This window comes from Pteronotus mesoamericanus, unplaced genomic scaffold (genome assembly GCF_021234165.1).
Source record: "Pteronotus mesoamericanus isolate MK-2021 breed Mesoamerican mustached bat unplaced genomic scaffold, CSHL_Meso_final scaffold_36, whole genome shotgun sequence".
Classification (NCBI taxonomy): domain Eukaryota; kingdom Metazoa; phylum Chordata; class Mammalia; order Chiroptera; family Mormoopidae; genus Pteronotus; species Pteronotus mesoamericanus.
In genome coordinates, this window is record NW_026555313.1 from 6079552 (window position 1) to 6104706 (window position 25155).

The 25155-nt window shown below is 35.1% G+C and overlaps 1 protein-coding gene across 2 annotated transcripts in view; it reads right to left on the bottom strand.

The window, feature by feature from the left end:
• Nucleotides 1-25155, bottom strand: part of PGR (progesterone receptor) — a 79659-nt gene that overhangs the window by 10650 nt on the left and 43854 nt on the right. The window contains exons 4-5 of one of the 2 annotated variants that reach the window (XM_054592536.1): nucleotides 15215-15520; nucleotides 723-867 (exon numbers count right to left, since the gene is read on the bottom strand). In XM_054592536.1, coding sequence (XP_054448511.1) covers nucleotides 723-867; nucleotides 15215-15520 — 451 coding nt within the window. The remainder of the gene's footprint in view (nucleotides 1-722; nucleotides 868-15214; nucleotides 15521-25155) is intronic. The other variant, XM_054592537.1, reaches the window with a different exon arrangement.

The window sequence follows — 25155 nt, forward strand, 5'->3', positions numbered from 1 at the left end:
ACAGTGATTCCTTATCAATTTTAATGGATTGTAGGATAAAATGGATTAAAATATACAAAAGTTATCTATAAACAGTAAAGATTTATATAGGTGTAAGTAAAATGTTATATAATTCTGAGTCAGCTTTCACCATTAAAACAGTATAAATACTTCCATGAAAGATTCTTATTTAAAGATCATATTAGAAAATTAAGTACAGTAATTTAAATATAATCAAGCAAATTGGACTATTTATCTTTCAATTTTTAAAATAAATTCCCAGTATAGTTTTTCCTCTAAAGAGAGATGTCTTTACATTTTAAAGGTAAGTCAACACTCTCTAGCAAATTATTTGTAATTTACTTCTTTATCTTCATTAGTACCAAGGTATGACTTTTCCTTTGATAAATAAACATTTAATTTTGTCTTTGAGTATATTTCTTGATACTTTCTTGAAGTTTAAGAAACTGGATTGCAAACAACTAGTATATATTGAAATAAAAGGAAAGCTCTCCAAATATCAAATTAACTGATAAAATGATATAATTTTATTAATATTGTCAAATAAAGTTTAACTAATATGAGGTAGTATCAGTTGATATGAGGTCATTCTGAGAAACCTTTCAGGAAAGCTATTACTTAGCACACTAAATGCATGACTATCTATTGAAATATAATTTTCAATATTATCCTACATATACACTTGAGATAATAAGAACAACAAAAGTCAAGTTACTACTTACTCATTTAGTACTAGATCGGGTGCAAAATACAGCATCTTCCCACTGACATGTTTATAGGATCTCCACCCTAGTCCAAATACTGTTAAGCTCATCCAAGAATATTGAATGAGAGTTATCTGGTCATCAATATGTAAGTTTCTAAAACCTACAAAACATATTAAAAAGTAAAATGATCACAAAAATTACTTGTGTCAAAAGTGTGGAAAATACATAGAACTTTGAAAATAAACATAAGTAGAGTAATATTTTCAACTTCAATATAGTTTACATTAAAAATCAGGAAATTTTAATAAATAATAGATCTTGAGCAATTAAAAAGAAGCAGTGATTTTGGAAACCATTAAAATTAGACATTGTGATTTAGCACTTCTGGGAATTCACTAACTGAATCAATCACTGATCACTCACTCATGCAATACATATTTATTGCAGTGACAAAGAAAGTTACAGGGAGTACACCAGGCAATTGGAAGATCAGGAAAAACACACTAAAAGAAAAGGAGATAATGCCCAGGCATTATATAATCAGTTTGTTGAGGAAGCTTAATTCTTTAAAACTTAAACATAAACTGGTTTTGTTCTATAAAAACACTGCTTTCAATTGTGCTATATCTAACTTTTCTTTAACATCCCTTAATTTGTGTTGGGTAGATCCCAAAATTTTCTGATTACTTTTGTTTCTTTGAAACAATCCAGTCTCATCTTAAACTCTCAGGTGGCTTAAGATGTTTAGAGCCTATATGTGTATGAATGCTCTGGTCTTTTACACGTTCACAACCTACATTTTTTAGGCCTTTCTCTGGTATTGGTGGAGGGAGGATAACAGGGAAAGAGCAAATAACACAAATGATCGATCTTCTCTCCATCTCTTTCCAATTCTCTTTTTGCTTTCTTGGGGGAAGATCACCAGCTCAGCACTGATGCACTTAGTGGATGGAGAGACAGAGAGGTAAGTTTGGAGATATAGGCTGGGGTCATATTATGCATGGTCCTTGGTAACTATGTGGAGGATGATTCTCAGGGAATAAGTTTGGAGTTACGGAGAGAATTTGGGAGCTATTGGCAAAGGCCAGGTAAGAGATGACAAAAGCCTGATAAATGTCAACAGGTAGAGGTAAATAGGACAAAGTGAATCAAAGAAATATTTAAAGAGTAAAATCAAAGATATTTGGCAAATGATTGTGTGTAGGTAAGAGAATAAATTTGCAAATAGGTTTTTTAGTATTTTACTTGAATGATAGGTGATAGTAACAGCATTAATATGATAAAAATAAAGGAGAAACAGGCTACCAAAAAATAGAGTAAGTTCTGGATACGTCTGAGGGCCTCCAGATTATCCAGGTAATAGTTGGACATTTGCATTAGAATAATAGAGACATATTTGAGCTAGAAATATAAATTTAGAAATTATTTGTATTTGAATATAGCTGAAACAATGAGAGTAGATGAAATCTTTTATTATAGATGTATAGAGAAAAACAAATGTTTTGGAACATCAACCACTTTCCATAAACCTATTTAGTAACATCTATTCCCCCTAAGAATCCATTGAAGTTTACCTACAAGTGTCCATTTTTAAAAATAAAACCAAAGAAAACTTAATTTCCTAGATCTCAAGGGCAAAAAGACATTCATTTCCTGATTTTGTCAATCATCTTAAGGTTGGTGGCAAGAAACGGTATCTTCTCTCCATATACTCCAGAGAGTCCCATCTTCATGTGAAATGTAGGAATAGTGTATACCTTTTATATATATGTTATATACCAACAAATATGTATTTGTCAAATTATTATTTCATAACTCATAGTGTCTTAGGTTCAATTAATCACATTATTAAAACATTAACATTTTTCATTATCATCTGGACTGATATATTTTTTATTCTCTGTACTTTTCTTAGTCAATGTTATAACTTCCTATCAAAATCATTACATAAAATGAAATATTTGACCTACTATGCCATATTTTTTTTAATGCTAGGGCTTTGTTATACGTTAATTTGAGGAGTTTTTAAAATCTGACAAAATTATGTAAAAGTTAATTCATTGGTTCTTTTTTAAAAACAAATTTCACTATTTACATATTTGTATTTGTTTTATCCTTTGTTGTTTTTTGTTTGTTTTGCATTCTTTAATTATTAAGGACTAGAAGCTATGAAACATTTTTATTGTAATATAAAAGGCTAATCATGCTGAAGTAACTTAAAGCTTATGAAATGACCAATATTTATAGCAGAAAGTACACTCTTTCCATTTTACAGAATGAAATATAACTCAGAGCTTTATTTACTCCATCTTTTAAGGAGTTTATCTGTGATAAGTGTAACATTTTAAATTGACTTGAACATGCCTGATTCAGAAGTGCAATTTTTTCCCAGTTAACTGTAATATCATTCATTACTTTATACTGAAACAAAGACTGGAACACTGAGATCAAATCTCCATTGATGATAACAATCAGGTAAACTCAGTACATTTGAGATGATGATCAAAATGAAAACCTTCACATAAAGAAGTGATGGATGATCCCTAATTGTGTTTAGCAAGTTGTAAAGAAAAAAAAAAACTCTCTCCTTTTATGTGACTTGACCTGATAACTTTTGACAAAAACACTGTTACAAGCTGTCCAATTGTTAACACTTTAAAAAAGAATTTTTTAAAAGAGTACAGTAACCTGTATGACCTGCTAGGTTCTCCTATTTCCAGATTTCTGATATAGGTTTTGCTTCTGTAGAAACTGCCGTGTATTGAAAGAGCAAATCTACAACAAAGGCAGAGCATTAAATACTTCAGCATCTTCTGACACAAAGTATGAAATTTGAGTAGCACAAAAGAGCTTCAGCACAATAAGTGTAATCATTAACATATATTGATGACATTGACATAAAAACAAAGACTTCATGTTTAATGGTCTAAGGCAGCCTAGTTCTTTTCATATCAAAGCCATAATTTAAATTTCTATAAATAATTTTTAAAGGTTTTATTCATTTATTTATTTATAGACAGAAGGGAAGGTTACCTCTTATGTGCCCCCTACTGGAGACCTGGCCCACAACCCAGGCATGTGCCCTGACTGGGAATTGGACCGGCGACCCTGTGGCTTGTGGGTCAGCACTCAATCCACTGTGACACACCAGCCAGGGTGATTTCTATAAATAATTTTAAAGCATCTACTTGGGGTGAAGCATTATGCTGGAAACTAGGCATAAAGACTGGACAGATGCTGTTTCTGTCTTTAACACTGGTGAGACAGACAAAAAAAGTAGAATGTAATCATGACTCAGAGTAATAGTGTATGGCGGACAAAGGCAAGGGTGATATGGGAGAGCAAGGGAAATCTCAGTCTGGGAAAGCTCTGGAAAATCTTTCTAGGGAGCAAATTAGGGACAAGCCAGGAGAAGATGCAGGAGAGGAGAAGGGCCTCCAGGTAGGAACAAAAGGAGCAAAAGAAAGGAAACTAGAGCAAAGAGCATTGTGGGAACTGAATTTTAGGGTTGTTTGAAGAGGAAGAGTGAGAGATAATATTGCAAATTCAGGAGCCAGATCACAGAAGGGTCTTGGATGATAATAATTTTGAACTCTTTTTCTGAAAAAGAAAGGGAACAATATAATTAATTATAATTGTTTTAGAAGGAAGATTTTGGAGGCAGAATAGAGGATTCTTTGGAGACAGTGTGAAACTGTGATAATAGGCTCAGTGTTGAGGGAGGGGAGTGGGTATAACAGAAATCTAGAAAAAAATTATGAGGATGTAAAGTAAGTCAAGGCAGTAGCAGTGGAAGTAGCATGTATAATGAATTCTATAGTGAATAAGTTGAGATGAGAGAATTGGATAACTCATTGGACAGGAGGCAATGGAGAAAAGTGAGCTGAGGGATGTATCCAAGATTCTATCTCAGGTGCCATTTCAAGATACAGAGGATACTTTTAGGTTTGAGTAAGTTTACACTGACTTGGAAGTTCAACCTGGTGGAAATGTATGATGAGCAGTTGAAATACATTGTCCAATAAGTGCAGTAGAGGATTTGGGTTGATACTATCTATTTAGCAGTCATCAGAATATAACGATGGATGAAGACAGGCTATGAATACGTTCATTCATACCTTGTAGAGTGAGAAACTAATGGTGTAAGTGGAAGAAGAAATCTATACTGGTAACAGAAAGTATGTAAATTGACAGAAACTTTATGTACCTTGAAGGGAAGCAATGAATACCAAAGGAAGCATGTCAGCAAGAAATGGATTTTATCAATGGCCTCAAGAGGCATGTCAAAGATGGTAAGGTATTTATTTTATTTGGTCATCATTTTGTTAACATTGGCAAAAATAATTTCAGTGGAATAAGATGTTAGAAGTATCATTTTTGAAACTTTCATAAAGTATTATTAAAGCCTAACTTTACTCCTAATAGTCTAATCTAATTTCTTTACCATCACTTTTTTGGGGGAAGCAATTTTGATTTATTCATTTTATTTGGGAAGAAAGAAAAAAAATCCTTTGTCTCATATACAATGGTTGTCGCTGACTCAGAAGATATTTTGGCATGCTTCAAAGGCAGAAAATAAGGCAAAAGGCTGGTTCAGTCTTCTGATACTGATGACTGCAAGTAGCCTGGCTGAGACTACTACTATAAAAACAAGAAGTATTTATTGAAAAATGCAGTCTTTAAAAATGATGAAGCATTGAACTGAATAGATTTTTTCACCCAATAAATAAAAGAATCAGGACAAAATTTCCAAAGGCTACCCTGACTTGAAAGATTGCTTGATCAACCCATAACTTATACCTCTAAATTTATTTTCTGCCATTCTCTCCAATGTAAATTTATTGTCAGTGGCTTTTAAAAAAATACCTGGGTAATAGCACCCCCAGGAGTCTAGTATTTATTGTAGTCATGTTTGAGAAACCATATGCACAAATATATTTTCTTAATCAGCAGCTATGAAAAATGTTATAATTTTTTTATGTTACTAAGGAATCTTCATACTTAAAAAAAATTGGGAACCATTCTTATGCTTGTCTAGTTTATTATTCACCAAATTGCTTTTCCTATTTTACATCATAGCCATACTATTCCTTTAATCTAAAATGCTTTCTCTTCTTATCATGAGTTATTAAAGTCTCATTTCTCTTTGAAGGTAAAATTTAATTGACACCTTGTCTCAAACCTTCTCTAGTCCCTAAAGCCAAAAATGTTCTTCTGTTCCCATTTTATTTATCTGTATCTTATGTCACTTTCACAATAGTTGTTTGGATATCTTATCTATCCCATTTGATTGAAAGTTCCTTAACAGAAAAAATACGTCTTGTTTATTTTTTAAAATTTTGCAAATATTGTCTTGTTTTACTCTCCAAATAAGAAAATGTTACCCATTGATATTATAAGAAAAAAAAATCTATGTAAACTCATTCATATATAAATGTAATTTGTCAGATGCAATGTATCCACACAGGCCATTTATAAATGTGCTGTCATGAGGCTAAAACACCTTTCAAGTGTCCATTAAATAGTTACAAGAGAAAAATTCTGTGACGTCCTAAAATAAATTACAGAGGGCCAGAAATGAAAGGAAGAGACAAGAGTAATAGACTAGTTAGTAGCTGTAGGCCAGCTAACAGACTGTCCGCATTCCGGAATGTGTGTTGGAGCTCTGAGTCAATTTCCAAGTGGCTACTTTAAAAGAAGTAGCCACACACCACCTCATCCTGCTTATGCAATAAACTTTCATGGCCGTTGCATACAACCAATCAAAAGTGGTAAAGCTCTCTTCCCTAAAGACGGTGCACCTATCATAGAACTGCTCCACTTCAAGCTTTCCCACCGTCCCCCTTATCTGTTATCAGTGTAACTTCTTTCAGAAACAACTAACACCCTTCTTCCTGAAGATGTAATGTATGAAAGAGCCCATCAATTCTAAGATGGTGGGCATGACTTTTCCATTCAGCACTGCTGTTGGTGTTTCGACTTCATGCCTCAGGACTTGGTTCCTCTCTGGCTAGCTTTGGCTAAATAAACACTTGCCTTTTAGGAATGGTATTGACTGTCAAAGTTTTTTGTTTGTTTGTTTAACAATGGAAACAAAGATATCTCTGAAATATCATGAGAAAGATGATAGATAAACTGTGATTGCTCTAACAGGTCCAAGAAAATAGAAGCGCTAGACAGAAAAGAAATGAAGTCATGACTTGGTGACAGGAATCCTCTCAGAGACCTGCAGATGCAGGACCCTTATGGTGTCACTTTTGTGATGATTATCATTCTAAATCTGACCTCAATCTGACTTCCCAATTATGTTTTCTTTTTGTGAAAGAATGACCTGAATTTCCAACATATTTTCCTAGCAGTATCTATTTTTTGTACTTAAAACAAGTAAACAGACATCCTGTTGTGTTAGTAAATTTCATTTAACAAAAGTCCATCTTTCACAGAGCAACAACTTGTGAGTGAATGGAGATTCAAACAGAGTCAAGATGGCAGAGAGACAAAAGGCTGCCGGAAATTGAGATACTGCGACTAAAGGGTTCACACACTTAGTTACTCTCTCCAAGTTTTAGGGCAGGGGCAGCATTTTAAGAAGTACCTGTGTCATATAGGAGAAATTAAATCAACTAACTTTAAGGTGAGGGCTGGAGGAGCAGAATCAGAACTCTTTGGATAGAGAATCACTGGCAGGCACCATTGTTCTTTTGCTGAGCTCTCCTCCCACCCAGCTGGCCCTGTGAAGGCCAGCATAAATTCTGTCACTGTCCATTTACCTAACACCACTTGCCGAGCCCTGGCATCTCCCTGAGACACTGCTCTGCTCAATCTGCTCGACAAGTCAGAGATTCTTCCAGTGGCCTGCAAACCCAACACAAGTAGCAGCCAGCCTCATATAACACTACAGACTTTCCCAAAAGCTCACAAACCTCAAACAAGCAGTAGCTGACCCCAACTTGCATTATAGTTCTCACCTAAAGCCTCCAGGCATGGCACAAGTGGCAGCCAGTCTCAGCTTGCAAGGTAGCTCCAACTAAGCAGACCCAAAACTGGTATAAGTGGCTGTCAGACTTGGCTTACATTGTAGTTCTCCCAAGCCCCTGTAAGCCAGGAACAAGCAACAAGCTACTGCAGATCATGTCATAGCTCTTACCAAACAGCCCCAAACTCAGCAAAAGCAGCGGCTGACCTCGGCTCCCAAAAGAGCCCCTGACAAGGCACACCAGATCCTACATTCCCAGTGGCTGGTTTGAGACTGTATAAGAGCCCCACCCAGGCAGCTACACAACCAACACACCAGAATGGCAACCATGGATGGCACAAGACCTCTGCTAAAGTGGTGACTCCCACTTCCTGGCGTCAGCTCCTGCACAACAGATCATCCAAAGCAAGCCCTCACAGACAGTCAGCCTGAAGGTCAGTCCCACCCTGTAAGAGCCAGTAGCAGTCAAATCCAATTATATCAGGACGGTGCAAACAATACACACAGAAAACACACCTTGAGTACCTGACTCAGATGACCAGGAGTATCGTACTACTGGACCCCACAGGATACCTTCTATATAAGACCATTCTTTGAAGCATCGAAGGTGTAGTACATCTACCCAATACACAGAAATAACTACACAGAACCTGGCAAAATGAGGTGAAAAACATGTCCCAAATGAAAGAATCAGACAAAACTCCAGAAAAAAGAACTAAACAAAACGGAGACAAAAAATATACAAAGTAAAGGGTTCAAAACATTGGCAATAAAGATGCTCAAAGAACTCAATAAAATATGAACCCAGAACCGCAACAGAGAGAGAGACAATTTAAAAAAATGATGAATAGGAAATGAAGAATACAATACTGAATTGAAAAAGACAATCAAGGGAATCAACAGTAGATTAGATGAATCTGAAGACTGAATCAGTGATATAGAATTTAAAAATAGCAAAAAGAAAAATGAAGATAGTTAAAGGTACCTGGACCTCTGGCACAACACAACATCCAGTTACCAACACTCCCATCATAGGGGTTCCACAAGAAGAAAAGAGACAGGTATTGAGACATATTTTAAGCAATAATGACTGAAAGATTTCCTAACTTTGTGAAGGAAATAGACATATAGTACAAACCCAGGAAGCACAGAGAGTCCCAAACAAGGTGAACTCAAAGTGGCCAACACCAAGACATACTATCACTGAAATGGAAAGTGTTAAAGACAAAGAGAGAATCATAACAGTAGCAAGAGAAAAGCAGCTAGTTACATACATGGCCATTCCCATGTGACTTCCAGCTGATTTTCAACAGAAACTTTGAAGGCCAGAAGGGATTGGCGTTATACATCCAAAGCTACGAAAAGGAAAAACCTATAACCAAGAAAATTCTATGCAGCAAAATAATTATTTAGACTTTAAGGAGAATCATAAGTAGAAACAGAGTTTCATGGACAAGTGAAAGGTAAAGGAGTACATCACAAGAAACCAGCAATACAAGAAATGTTAAAAGGACTTCAAGGACAAAAAACAAAAGGCCAAAACTAAAAATTAAAAAAAAACATAAGAAAGGAAAAATCTCACTGAAAAAAGCAAACAGTTAGTGAAAGTAGTGGATCAACCAATTATAAAACTAATGTGAAGTTTAGAAGGTAAAAATAGTAAGGTCATGTATGAATACAATAATAAATGAAGGGATACACATTCAAGAGGTAAAAATGATGACAAAAATCATACTTGGCAGGTTTGAGTAAAAAATGCAGTGATTTTAGAATTGTGTTCAAACTTAAGCTACCATGAACTTAAAATAGACTGCTATAAACATAGATTGGTATATATAAGGTACACGATAACCATAAACCAAAAATCTATGATAGGTATACAAAAAGTAAAGAGAAAGAAATCCAAGTTTAAACAACATAAAGTCATCATGGTCCATGAGAGCAAGAAAAGAATCAAAGAACCCCAAAGAAAACCAGAGAACAATTTACAAAATGACAGTAACTACATACCTATCTTATTATTAACTAATAATTACTTTAAAAGTAAATAGATCTAATGATCCAAATAAAAGACATTGGGTGGCTCACTATATAAAAAAAGAGCACCCATATGTTACCTAAAAGAGACTCACAGAGACTGAATAAGACAGAAAAAGAAATTTCATGTAAATAGAAATGAAACAAGATCTGTGGTAGCAATACTTATGTCAGACAAAATAGATTAAAACAAAGTCTATAACAAGAGGCAAAAAAGGGCATTACATAATGATAAATGGAACAATTCAACAAGGAGATAACTCTTGCAAACATCTATGCACCCAACATAGGACCACCTAAATACATAAAGCAAATATGAACAGACATGAAGAGATCAACAATAATACAATAATAGTGGGAGACTTTACCACCACACTTAGATCAATAAATAGAGCACTCAGAAAGAAAATCAGCAGAGACTGCATCCTTAAAAGATAGGTTAGATCAGAAGAGCTTAATGGATACGTAGAGAATATGCCACCACAAAACAGTAGAACATACATTCTTTTCAATGTACATGGAATATTTTCCAGGATAGACATTCTAGGCCACACAACAAGTCCCAATAAATTTAAAAAGACTGGACTTTCAGTCAAAATGGACGTGTAGATAAATGCAGCACACATCCCTGCAGAACCACAGTAAAGTTACGGCTAAACTACAAGTCAAAATTATCACTCAGAACCATCAGAAAATCAAGTTCTATGGAAGTCTGACAACTAAGGAATTAAATAAACCACATTCGTCCAGAAGGGTGGGAGGGATGCAGGGGTGGAGATGCAGAGATGCAGAATGGGCTGGTCCTACAACCACGTGTGGTGGGTATGAAAAAGATGGATATCCCAGGAGCAAGGGATTCCAGCCCTACACCAGGCCACCCAGCCATGGGTCCCAATACCAGGAAGGTAAGTCCCCATAACTTCTAGCTGTGAAAACCAGTGAGGGTTGGGTCAGCGGAAGAAACTGCAGGATTCTCAGGCCTCTCTTCTTCAAGGGCCTCCCACTGCACATGGACTTACTCAGACTCACTCCCTCTGGGCTCCAGCACCGAGGCAGCAGCCAATGGCACATAGGGCACCAATGGCACATAGGGAGGAAATGAAGTGTTTTGCTTCAGGGAGAGATCTGGGGGAGGGCTTCCTCCCAGGCAGAACTGCAGACAGTGGCCATTGTAACTTTTCTGAGCTCTCCCCTACACAGAGCCACAGCACAGCAGCACTATATCTGAATCATCATTAATCTGGGTCACACAGTAAGCCCTGCCTTGACAATTACCTAAGGGTCTGCACCATTCAACTTACAGATCCATCCAAGCTGGTAACAGTGGCTTTTCCATATGAAGGCCTGTGCTGTGTACAGGCTTTACACCTTCCTAAATCTGCCCAAAATATCAATAGCTGAGCCCAGACTCTGTACCTCTTGTTGAGCAGCCTCAGGCCTGGCACTAGCAGCAGCCACCTGCAAATCGCTTTACAGTTTGTGCCAAGCAGCCCCAGACAGAACACAGGTGGAGGCTGATCTTGACTTGCACCACCTGGAAACACCAGATCTTATGCCCCCTATGGACAGTTACAGACCAAATGAAAGCACCACCCAACTACCTCCACAAGCCACGGAGGAAGGTGGTTGCTGTGCATGGATCACAGCCAGCCTTCCAGTTGTCTGGACTGGGTAAATCTTTCTCATTGAGCTGCCGACAGGAATCAAGACTCATCTACAAGAAGAAGGAGTAGTCAGCCCACATGAGGGCATACCTTGAGAACCCAGCTGGGGGAATACAGGAGGCTGTGCAACTGGACTCTATAGGACACCTACTACATTAGGCCATGCTACCAAGACAGGAAGTTGAAGCAGCTCTACCTGATATATAGAAACAAACACAGGGAAGCTACCAAAATGAGACAAAGAAATATGGCCCAAATAAAAGAAAAAAAAAACAAAACTCCAGAAAAAAAACTAAACAAAGTGGAAATAAGCAATCTATCAGATACAGAGTTCAAAACACTGGCTATAAGGATGCTCAAGGAACTCTATTGTTATTTGAGTAGCATAAAAATGATCCAATCAGAAATGAAGGAGACACAAAATGAAATGAAGAACAATTTGCAGGGAATCAACAACAGGGTGGATGAAGCAAAGAATCAAATAAATGATTTGGAACATAAAGAAGAAAAAGACATCCAATCAGAACAACAGGAGGAAAAAAGAATCCAAAAAATCAAGGATAGTGTAAAAAAAAATTAAGTAAACAAGAAGAGCAGAGACAGAATCACAGATACTGAGAGCCTTTTGATGGCTGCAAGATGGGAGGGGGAGGTGGGGGAACGGGTGAAGAGGTGAGGGGATTAAGAAGTACAAATTGGTAGTTACAGAATAGCCATGGGGATGTAAAGTATAGAATAGAAAATGGAGTAGCCAAAGAACTTATACGCATGACCTATGGACATGAACAAAGGTATGAGGATTGCCTAAGAGAGTGGTGGGTGCTGGGTGGATGGGAGCAAAAGGGAAAAAATTGAGACAACTGTAAGAGCATAATCAATGAAATATAATTAAAACAAACAAAAAGTTATATGCACTCCTGTGTTCAGTGCAGCATTATTTACAATAGCCAAGCTATGGAAGCAACTTAGGTGTCCATCAACATATTAATGGATAAGGAAAATATAGTACATACTGACAATGGAATATTACTCAGCCACAAAAAAGAGTAAAATACTGTCATTTGTGGCAATATGGATACATAAACCTAAGGGGTATTCTGTTAAATAAGTCCGACAGAAAATGACAAATATCATATAATTTCACTTACATGTGGAATCTAAAAAATAAATGAACCCACAAAACAAAACAAAAACAAACTCATAGATACAGAGAACAAACTGATGGTTGCCAGATAGGAGGGTGTGGGGAAATGTTGAAAATTCTAAAAGAGATTTAGAAGTACAGACTTCCAGTTATAAAAATAGTCATGGGATGCCCAGGCTGGTGTGGCCAAGTGGGTTGAATACCAACCTACAAATTGAAAGGTCACTAGGTCAGTCCCTGGTCAGGGCATGTGCATAGGTTGGAGGCCAGGTCCCCAGTCAGGGGCATGTGAGAGGCAACCAATCAATGTTTTCCTCTCTTATCAATGTTTCTCTCCCTCTCTTTCTCCATCCCTTCTCTTCTCTCTAAAAAATATATTTTAAAAATCTTTAAAAAAATCATCATGGGACATAAAGTACTACATAGGGAATACAGTCAATAATATTGCAATAGCTATGTATGGTGCCAGATGGATACTAGATATATTAATGGTGATCAGTTCATAAATGTCTAAGGTATATCAATGTCTAATCACTATGTTGTACACCTGAAGTAATATGATACCATTAAAAAATGAAAGAAAGAAACATGTGAGTGACTGGATAAAGTAAGTTCTCTATGCGCAAAACTGATGACCAGGTTCTGGGATGTGTTCTGTCAAAATGCATTTACACCATGAACACAGGCTTCTGGTTTCCTGTCCAAGCACCACTGCTTAATTGTAGGTCTTGGGCATAGCACGTATGCAATAAACATTTATAGAATGAATCTAGTCCATAAAATCTGTATTCTGGTTTTCAGTCAACTGAAAGGTTTTGAGAAGCTAATGATACCGTATTACTTTCCATACATATGTCTATCCAAATCCTTTCACTCTGGTTCATTAACTGCTTTCATCTTTCATTCATCTGAGTTATTCCCTGAACACAGGCTATGCAAATATTGTTTAAAAGATTATGTGGCACACTATGCTTTGATGATCTTAATTCTTTCCTTATTGTACAGTTAATGAAAACAGTAGTGATAGGTGATGCCATCATTCCTTTTACTTACACTAAATACATTTTACAACATTAAAAAAGTTGCCACCAAACAAAATCTAAAAATTTCCTCTCACCTTTTTTGAAGGTGTGCAGAAGTTAAAAATCTTGACAGGTAACAGGCTTTCAATGTGAAAAGCTCACTTAGCTTTTATCCAAAGTGAATAAAAATTATCTTTTAAATTATAGCTGGTTATTTTCTAACTGTGCCAATAGAAGAATCTGTTTAAGCAGTAAAGAACCTCCAAACACCAACAAAAGAAACATAAACTATATTAACAAAAATCAAAGAAATTATCTTCTCTAAATAACAAACTGAGAAAAGTTAAATATAAACACTCATTTTTAAAAAGAAAAAAAATCCTATTGTAACATTTTTATTTAATAAAGATCTATCATATTTGATAAGTACTTTACTGTAAGTTTTAAATATCCAGAACTTTTCTAATAGAAAAAATATTATATGCAAGGCCTTTCAACAAGACTGATGCTAATAAGAACCTGGCATTTTGATTTTTCTATAAAATTGCTTTATCTCCATTGGAAGAGTGAACTTTATTAATTTTTCTTAACATGTATTTTCTAAAGGATATTCAACAACCAGGCATCTGCTTTTCTTTATGTTTCATGTAACCTTGAATTTTTCAATAACAATTCATTTATTGTATTTCAACCTTTTCAGGTAGAATAACTGAGAAATATATTAAGGCAAATTGGGAAGAAATTATATTTTTAAAAGGCTATTGAATTTACTTGGAGATTAAAATGACATAATATGTTTAATTTTTGATCACATATTAGAAAAAATAAATTGGTCTAAAGGAGTATAAAAATATTATTCATGTAAAGAGAATATAATTTTAAAAAGTCCTATTTCTCATTACAGGATTAACACTTCCACAAACAATTACTACCCACATATTGTCCTGGCTCTGCCATCTAAGATTGAACCACGTGAGAACTATATCCTTCTAATTTTTTCAATCTCTTTGCTCCTGTAAAATGGTGCTCAGGGAGCAAAAACAGAATTATGCGACTGAAATCCTTACATGATGATATGATTTAAATTCTAATTGGCACCCCCTTAGCTTGGGAAGAAATTAGGGAAAATAATTACTGGCGGTTCACTTCTGTCAAAATTATTCATTTATTTTGAGGAATTTTGCTTCTCAATTGCCTGTAGATACCCTCCTGTACTCTGAGTACTATTTTGATTTATGGTATAATAGATCTGTTCAGTTTTATTTCAAACCCATGTGGCTTGGTCAAATTAGGGTTTAGAACAAACTAGACATTTTTAAGTAGATGGTCAATTGTCTTTCTCTGAACTACTACGATGTCTGTCGTTGAACACATAAACTTGTGCTGTTTTTTAACTGTTTGATGTATGTAATTCTTGACTCATGAATAAGATTCAGAGTGTTATCTACATCTGTTGTATCTCAATAGCACATAGCAGGGTCCTAGACAAATAGCAGATAATCTAGGATCCTAGATAAATATTTTGAACGGCTGAAACACATACTATAATTGCTGTTCACATTATAGTTAATTTACTGCACAGACTTATTTTATTTAACAATCAACTAGTATAACAAACATAGTAAAAATTTTATTAAATGCTAGAATTTACAAATGATTCTTACCTGGCAGTGCTTTGGACCACTTGACTACTGAAAGAAGTTGTCTCTCGCCTAGTTGATTAAGACTAGTCAGCAAAGAACTAGAAGTATCAGGTTTGCTGTTGTCATGTCCTGAGTAGATTACATCTGGTTCAATGCTCACTAGCAGTTTGATCAGCGAGGGCATCAAGTGTAACTCTTGATTTGGTGAAAAGGCAATTCTCTGGCTCAGTGCTTGGTTTTCATTAGGAATGCCCACCTGCTGTGGGAGAGCCACAGCATCTAGTGCTCTCATAACTCTGACTTTATTGAACTTTTTAAACTTTCGACCTGCAGAGAAGAAAAAAAAGTTAACATAAATAACACATCAACTGAATCTTTGAGCAGGTATTATTTTCTTAAGTCTTAGAATCGTAATATTATAGGTTTTAGAATTATCTAATAATAAAATTGAAAAAATAAAAAGGTTAGGTCTTAGACTGAGATTAAAGAATTAATTACACCAGCATTAATTGGGTTAGGGTGGTGTAGGTAATTACAACAATAAGCAGTAGGGGATTATGGGTTTGCAGCAACATATAAGAAAAGAAAAATGGCTTCTAGCAGAAACTAAGCTCAGCATTGGTCAATATTCTGATGGGACTGCTTCCCAAAACCTAACACTACAGACTACATTAATTGAAAGTCTTTAGTAGAAGCTGAATCTTCTTTTGGGTTTTATTCCTTTAAGAATCTATTAAAAGATATACATAAACATATGCAAACACCACAAAATCTTGAACACAATCTTAAATGGGTTTGTAGATTCCTTGAAATGCCTTGAAATCAATATATGAACACTATGAAGTCTTAATAACCCAAAATGAAGAATTTCTTTTCTAAATTAAAGGAAGAGATAGTTGACACCCTGTGCTGATCAGACCACATTTTGTATTTCTAGACAATGTCTAGAATTTCTATTTTAATGAATTGTGCTGTGTTATGAAGAAAAAAAGTCTGATGGTGAGGTAAGTAGAAAAGCTGTGTCACGAAGAGTGGCTGAAGGCGACCAGGATGTTCAGCTGGGCTGATGCAAGTTCACAGGTGCCTTGGGGTCAATTAGAGAAAATCCTGGTGATCAGGGGACAGGCTGGATTTCAGCCCCCACCCACTCTATGCCCAGCATAGCCTGCTTAACAGTATAAAGTGGCTGTGCTTGTTAACCAGGAAAAAAACAGTAAGGGAGGCATAACTCTTTGCAATTTTCTAAACAGAAGTTTCATTCTGATGACTCTCATGCCTGATCTAGCTCATAGATATATTTTATTTGGCTCATACAATGGTTTCCAAAGTTATGAAAATGTCTCTGAATTAGTTAGATGGTAGTAATCTGTTAGTGCTGAATTGCAGCTGCTGCTTTTGAATGGCACATGGGCATTCCAATATGCCTCAGTTCCTACCACAGACTGGTAGTTGGCTACTGGTCCGGTTTCTTTGGTCTTGTTCCTCTACACAATTATGTTACCTGCCTAGTCTCTCTAAGCATTTGCCTTTGCTCAGGTTTCTCCATAAAGAATAGGATAACACTTGCCACAAATTTCCCTAGGAAGTGAGCTAGAACCTGTAGGTGATAGGGAAACAAATGCCAGGATCCATATACAAAAAAGATTCTGAAGTGTTTAAAGAGATCAGTTGGGGCTCCCTGGGGAAGGAATGAATCACTAGAGGGAAGGGAAGTAACATTTGGGTGGTATGGGAATTTTAAAGGAAATAAAGCTGCTAGATCAGGGCAAATAAAAAAGTTTAAATGACTATTTTTACTTTGTCCAGATTTTCTACTATAAAAGATTAATTGTATCTAATAAATTTCTAGACAAAATTGGAAAGTTAAACAATTAAAGTAACATTTAAGGAGTATCTACTATATGCTGGGAATTTTATATTTGTATCATTTAGCTTCACAACAGTCTTGAAGTGTAGGTATTTATTAACTCTATTTGTAGACTGAGAAAAGGAAGAGGAGAGAAGATGGTAGGCCCAGTGTTACATTATAGTGCTCGGAGGTTCAGGAGTTCAGGAAGGGGCTGCACATTCATTTGGTGGGGTTCTGGAAAAGAGGTATAAGCAAGAGATTGTGGGAAAGAGCACAAAAGTTGAACTAAATGTTTTTGAAAGTTCCCTCCACCCCTAAAGTACTACAGTTAACAAACAATACAACATACACTTACCCATTCCCTCTCTCCAATAATAACTCTAAAATGGTATTCCTTCTAATTTACTTTAACCTCCTCTCCCTTTTTCATGCTCTTTCCATTACTTTTATCAGGATTTGACTACACTATGAAATCCTGGAATCTCTCTGAAAACTAGAGCAAGTGTTTTACACTTTCATCAGACTTTAGAGAGTCTTATACCCAAAATAAATTTCAAAAGAATTTCCTTGTCTGAGGTAACATTGGCAAACATATTTTCCCATACAGTTGGTTCCCTTTTCATTTTGCTGATGTTTTCTTTAGCCGTGCAGAAGATTTTTAATTTGATGAAGTCCCATTTGTTTATTCTTTCCTTTGTATCCCTTGCCCTAGGGGATGTATCCATGAAAATATTGCTGCCTGGAATATCTGAGATTTTCCTGCCTATGTTTTCCTCCAGGACTTTTATTGTGTCATGATTTATGTTTAATTTTTTTATCTATCTTGAGTTTATTTTGGTGTATGGTGTAAGTTGGTGGTCTAGTTTCATTTTTTTGCATGTAGCTGTCCAGATCTCCCAGCATCATTTATTGAAGAAGCTATTTTTACTCCATTTTATGCTCCTGCCCCCTTTGTCAAATATTAATTGACCATAGAGACATGGGTTTATTTCTGGGTTCTCTATTCTGTTCCATTGGTCTATGTATCTGTTCTTATACCAGTACCAGACTATTTTGAGTACAGTGGCCTTGTAATATAGTTTGACATCAGGTATTGTGATCCTGCCTACTTTGTTCTTTCTCAAAATCGCTGAAGCTATTCAGGGTCATTTATGGTTCCTTATAAATTTTTGAAATATTTGTCCTATGTCTATGAAATATGTCATTGGTATTTTGGTAAGGATTGCATTGAATCTATAGATTGCTGTGGGTAGTATGGATATTTTACTGACGTTAACTCTTCCAATCCATGAACATGGTATATGCTTCTATTTATTTGCATCTTTTGATCCAGTGATTCCACTGTTGGGATATACCATAAGAATCCTGAGATATCAATTCAAAATAACCTATGCATCCCATTGTTCAAAGCAGCTTTATTTACAACAGCCAAGTGCTGGAAACAGCCTAAGTGCCCATCACTTAGTAAATGAGTGGATCAAAACACTGTGATACATTTCTACAAAGGAATACTGCAGCAGAAAGAAAGAAGGAACTCCTACCCTTTTGTGACAACACGGATGGAACTGGAGAGCATTATGCTAAGTGAAATAAACCAGGTAATGAAAGACAAATACCATATGATCTCACCTATAAGTGGAACCTAATCAATAAAAAAAACAAATGAGCAAAATATAACCAGAGACATGGAAATAAAGAACAAACTGACAGTGACCAGAAGGGAAGAAAGAGAGGAACCATGGGAGAAATAAGGAGAAGGGGCATGTCAAGGAACATGTATAGAGGACCCATGGGCATGGACAATGGGGTAGGGATTGACTGTGGGAGTCGGGGGGTGGGGTGCGGCAGAAGAAAGCAATGGAGAAAAATGTGGGACAACTGTAATTGAACAACAATAGAAAACATTTAAAAAACATATCAGTTTCATGTGTACACTCCAGTCGTTAGATCACTTACTAAGCGATCATCCTGATAAATCTTGCACTCATCTGACACCATACATAGTTATTAGAACATTATTGACTATATTCCCCATGCTGTACTTTACATCCCCATGACTGTTCTGCTACAACCAATTTGTGCTTAATCTCTTCACCTTTTTCACTCATCCCCCCAAACTCCTCCCATCTGGCAACCATCAAAATGTACTCTATCCATGAGTCTGTTTTGTTCTGTTTGTTTGTTGTTTGTTTTATTCAATTGTTGATAGATATGTATTTACTGCCATTTTATTGTTTGTATTTTTAATTTTTTTCCTTCTTCTTCTTAAAGAGGACCTTTTAACATTTCATGTAATACAGATTTGGTGGTATGAACTCCTTTAGCTTTATCTTGTTTGGGGACCTCTTCATCTGTCCTTTGATTTTTAAGTAATAGCTTTGCTAGGTAGAATAATCTTGGTTGTAGGTCTTTGCTTTTCATCACCCTGAATATTTCTTGTCAATTCCTTCTGTCTACAAAGTTTTTGTTGAGAAATCAGCTGACACTCTTATAGGAGCTCCCTTGTAGGTAACCAACTCCTCTTGCTGCTTTTAAGATTCTCTCTTTGTTTTTAACTGTTGGCATTTTAATTATGATGTTTCTTGGTGTGGGCCTCTTTGGGTTCATCTTGTTTGGGACTCTATGTGCTTCCTGGAGTTGTATGTTTATTTCCTTCACCAGGTTAGGAAAGTTTTATGTCATTATTTTTTTCAAATAGGTTTTCAGTTTCTTACTTTCTCTGTTTTCCTTCCAGCACCCCATGATGTGAATGTTGGTATACGTGAAGCTGTCCCAAGGGCTCCTTACACTATCTTCATTTTTTGGATTCTTTCTTCTTTTTGCTGTTCTGCAGAATCCAATATTTTTTAAAACTGGAAATGATGCTTTAACAGTTCATTGAGAAGAATAAATGTGTGTGAGAATAGCCAGGAGAATTGTTAAAAGAGTAACTACATTTTTACTATATGTATTTGCCATGTTATGTAATACTAAAATTTATGTAGTAATACTATCGGAATCCAAACATGGTGGTATTATATTAATATTAACATGGGAATAGACATATAGATCAACAGACTAAAATACAGAAACTAGAATATATACTAAACCCATATAGTATCTTAATATATGTTGAAAGTGGTGAGTGAGAGGGCATTTGCTTGAGGTATATGAAGGCTACAGGGAAAGCAGAGAATATAAGTCTTCAGGTCTATTTTTATAATAGAATGGCAAAAGACAGCTAGATGAAGACCATATGACCACACAAATTACTTTTTCCCTATGACTCGATCTTCTAAATTTGAAGGGCAAACTAAACCAGAGGTAGAGAGAGGTAATAAAAAATTGGGAATTATTTTTACAGTTACTGATCATATTTGACTGAGCAGAAGCAAATGTATACAAGCCCTTAACACCGTCTACCTTGCTTCTCTTTTTTCTTCTTAGAATTTATCATGTTCTATCAGGTTAATATTTTATGTTATGTATTGTCTCTTTCATCAACTAAAACATAAGTTCCTTGATGCTAGCACAAGCACTTTGTATAAAGTAGTGATGCTCAAATTTTAATAAATCAATAATTGCATATATCAACAAAAACCTGTTTGCCACAAGGGCTCTGACAGTGATATGGCCTCCTGCCATATGACTTCCACCCCTGAAAAATAGGAAGAAGTCTAAGGGGAATTTTCCTTCAGAATAAAACACAATCTAGGGTATAGGATATAGCATTTTTCATAGGAGGTGTTCACATATGTGTTAAAATTTCAGTTGTTGACACCTTTCTATCAAAGTTACATTTATGTCCCCACCCACTGTTTTTCTCTTCCATATCAAATAAATAGCTAGGACTCTTAGTCTTCTAGCTTAAATTATAAGGTGATAATCAAACCAGGAAGGAATCCAAGGGAAACCAGCTGACAATTAGTCAAATAGCAAGCCTAGGTAGAATTATATATACTTAAATGTGTAATAAGCAGCAGGCATATTGTATGGAATTTAACAAAATATTTGTAGAAAGATAAATGCAAAAAATCAAATGAATAAAAGTTGGAGGAAGAATGTATATAGGAAATGGACTTGAGCAATCCTTTCACTGCATTTCAAAGATAAAGTAGCACCTAAGCTTTAAGAAATCAAAGAAGAGAAACACAACATCAGAAAAGAGTTGAAATAAATTACAAAACACAAGATAAAGTGAGCGATGACAGAGAAAAAAATTTAAAAAATAATAAATAGAGTTAGTATAAGTTCAAAAATCTTATTTGAAGGATAAAAAAGGGTAACTACAAGTGCAAAAAAACTAAACAAGTAACATGAAGTTCAAACTTTGAGGTTTTGAGAAAAATCCCCAAATGGGGTATAAAAGAATTAAAATTAAAGTGAGTAAAGAAGACAGGTGTGGGGGACAAGTAATAGAGACAACCTACAGGTTATTAATGGGGGCCATGAAAAAGGAAAAGAACATAAACAAGAAAATCTTTGAAAGCAATATTAAGAGAATACTTAGCTAATTTGTAAGGAGAGTTACATTTTCAGATTAACCAGAGATTACTCTGTTTCAGGAAAAATTAATGGATTAAGATAGAAGAAAGTGTGGATGAAGTTACTGAAATTTGAGGATTAAGAAACACATTCAGGCAGAAGAAGCATATCATCTACAAATAAAACATTTAGAATCTCAAATTTCTCTTCAGTTATATTATATGCTTAAAGACAATGACATTTTTGATTTGTGGGAAAGGGGCCCACATCACACATTTTCCATATTTTAATATAATTTTAATGAATATTTGGGAGGTCAAGGAACACAGTACACACAGTAGGCATCTTACTCTCACCAGCCTTCTTCACCTTACTTCTCCCACCCATCCCCCATCCCATTCTAAGCAACATAAAATCTCCTTTTTGCATTTGGTAGATCAAATTAGCAAATATTTTCTGTAATTTCAGCATGTTCTTAGAGTCATAGCCTCTATCTCAAATAGCTTACCAAAGCATTTCTAAAAATAAAAACAAATAGGACATTCTCCTCTAAGAGAAACAAAACATCAATTGACACATACCTTCAATTATTTAGAAAACTTTTCTACCATGTGAAAATATATACCCTTTATTTCAGATTATGTTCTCATGCAAAACATTGTTTGAAAATATATACTATAACAATATTCGATAACTGTTAATTAAATGCCTCTATTAGCTACTATTTATATATGTTTTTAATTTATTTTTGGAGAGAAAGGAAAGGAGGGAGGAAGAGAGAGAGAGAAACATCAATGGGCAGTTGCCTCTTGTATGCCTCCTACTGAGGACTTGGCCTGCAACCCAGGCATGTGCCCTGACTGGGAATCGAACCGCGAACCTTTGGTTTGCAAGCCACTGCTCAATCCACTGAACCACACCAGCCAGGGCTAATTCTTTAAATTAATTTCAATTCCAGGATATCTGTATTTGCTTTTCACTGGTTCGTACATATATTGAAAAAATTTTAGAAGATACAAGAATATATTTTGCATTAAAATTAAAACTTTTATTTTGCCAATGATACTGTTTGCATAAACGATGTCAAGACATAAAAGGTATTTTAAGCCACTACTTACTAAACCAAAGTACCAGGCACTGTGCTATATACTTTAGGTGTATCATTTCTTTTACCCTTAAAATAGCTTTCATTATATGTTCTTAATAGAAAAGAAAGTAGAGATGTGTAAATGTTAAGGTGTGTGTGTGAAGTCCCATAGTTTTTAGTGGGAAAGTTGAGATCAAAACCCACTTGTTCTAACTCTATACCCTTACTTATTATTACAATGATACACAGAGGTGTTTTAATCTTTTTCTAACCTATTAATAACAGTTAAATTTTTAAGGTGGAGTTAATGCATTTGATTAAAATTGGCATAAATTTTATATAAACTTGTTTTACTGGCAATGTACAAGAATAGGTAATTTATAAATCTCCTTCTCCAGAACACCTAAAAATTAGGGATTACAAGCAACATCTTCTTAAATACATATCTCAAGGGTCAGAAAAATATCTGGGAATCTAAAATAAAGAACATTTTTAACCACTGAAAAATGGACATGGGAAGGAAGCATGTCTGTTTTATCTTTGGTTCAATATGGGAAAAAGTCTTCTTTGCTCACTCTTAATTACAGGTCTTCATCACCTAGATTTTAGTTTGAAATTATTCTACCTGCAAGGTACTAGAAACCTAGAGGCAAAAAGTGAATATGATAAGTGGTCCTACACTGATAAGAACCCTAAAGTATATGGAAAAATAAAATAGAACTTCTCCTTGGAGAGATGCTCCTTTATTTAAGGCCACTCAGGTTCTTAAAAACAAACAAACAAACAAACAAACAAACAAACAAACAAACACTTTGCAAGCATGAGTTTATAATCCAAAATTACAAAGGACACAATGAGTGAGAAGTAGCAGAAACAATAAAAGTGTGTTGAATTTGTCTCATAGTGACTTGTAAAAAGTTACTAAGTATTCAGAAATTTTTAAGGCCAGTTGTTAAACCATTGGTAGCATCAAATTTGTGTAAGGGAGTATTTACACTACAATCATTTGCAAACGCTATAAATAAACAAAGTTTTTTTTTAATACCACCATATCACAATGACACAACTAGATCCTACATTATGAGATTCTGGAATAATTTAATCCAACCACCCACTCGTTTGCCTGAGGGGGAAATGCGGACGACATGCTGGATATCTGCTTCCCCTTTGCTTCTTATGTCCAATAAACCAGAGCCTCGTCTCCTTCCAAAAAATAATAAAAATAAATAAATATACAGATTTGCAATTATGTTTATAGTTATTAAAGATATAGGCTAAAGAATAAAACAAGAAAGGGAAAAGCTATTAAAAACAAATAGGCAAATTTATGGAAGAATCAAATAGAATGTCTTCTAAAAATACCATCAGTAAAATGAAAGAATGGTGACCTGGAAGACAGGACTGAATTTACTCTGAATTTACACAGACTACAGTACAGGCAGATAATTTTATGGGTAATATTAAATAAGATAAAGAGATATGGAAGATAAATTGGTTAGCCTAATGATGTCTCATAAGCTTTCTGGAGGAAGAAATAGGCAATGAGAGGGAAGCAATATTTGAAGACTACTGGGATGATTTTGCTCCACCTGGTGTTTATGAAAAATATAATATCAGATTTAGGAATTTTGATGATTTCTAAGTAGAAATAAAACTAAATTTATAACCAGTTACAATATGAAAACATTTTATACAAATATAGAGAGAATATTCTCTCAAAAAAATTATTAAATCTATGGGGGAGTTCTCAAAAATAAATATATAAATAAAAAGATACAAGCCAGAAATATAGGTGTGCAGAAAAAAAGTCAATCTAAAATTTTGTGATCAGCAAAATCATCATTGAAAAATGAGGTTGAAATAAGGGTATTTTCAATGGAAAACATGAGTTTATTATTAACAGATTTCCATAGAAGAAACTTATAAGACAATTTATTTTAAAAATAAGGAAACTGAATAAAGGGCTGAGAAGGAAAAAATTGAGCAATCAAACAGGTAAACACGTAGGTAAAACAATTGGACTGAATAAAATAATAATGATTACTAATTCTGGATTGTGTTCTGGAATGAGTGCTGTTTATTTTGTCATGGTTCTTCTGCTATTTGTTTTTATTTTTGGCAAGATATTTTATATTGGACAACATAAGATCTTTATGCAATAATGCTGGACCTGTTGCCTAGAAGCAAATGAAGACTGTTATGTTGGGTACTGCAATATAAGTTTTATGGTAGCCAGAAGGCTCTCTGAGAATCAGATGAGGAAACAAAGGATAAAGATCAGCAGGTAATTAAGGACTGGTGCCAATCCTTTGACATTATGAGGATCATAATAAGAATTGCTGTAGTTTGGGTGAATTTACAGGCAATGTTCCCTACATTTGCTGTCCCAAATTATGTTAAAAGTACATGTTATTACTTTTAATTAGCAAAAAGACGATGTTGCGGAGATCAGTCCATTGGGGCCGTGCCCTAACAAACCCTACAGCACTAGCTTTAAGCAAGGAAGTGAGAATGAATACTCTAAGGAATATCCTTATTCAGGGTGTGTGGGATGGCATTTAG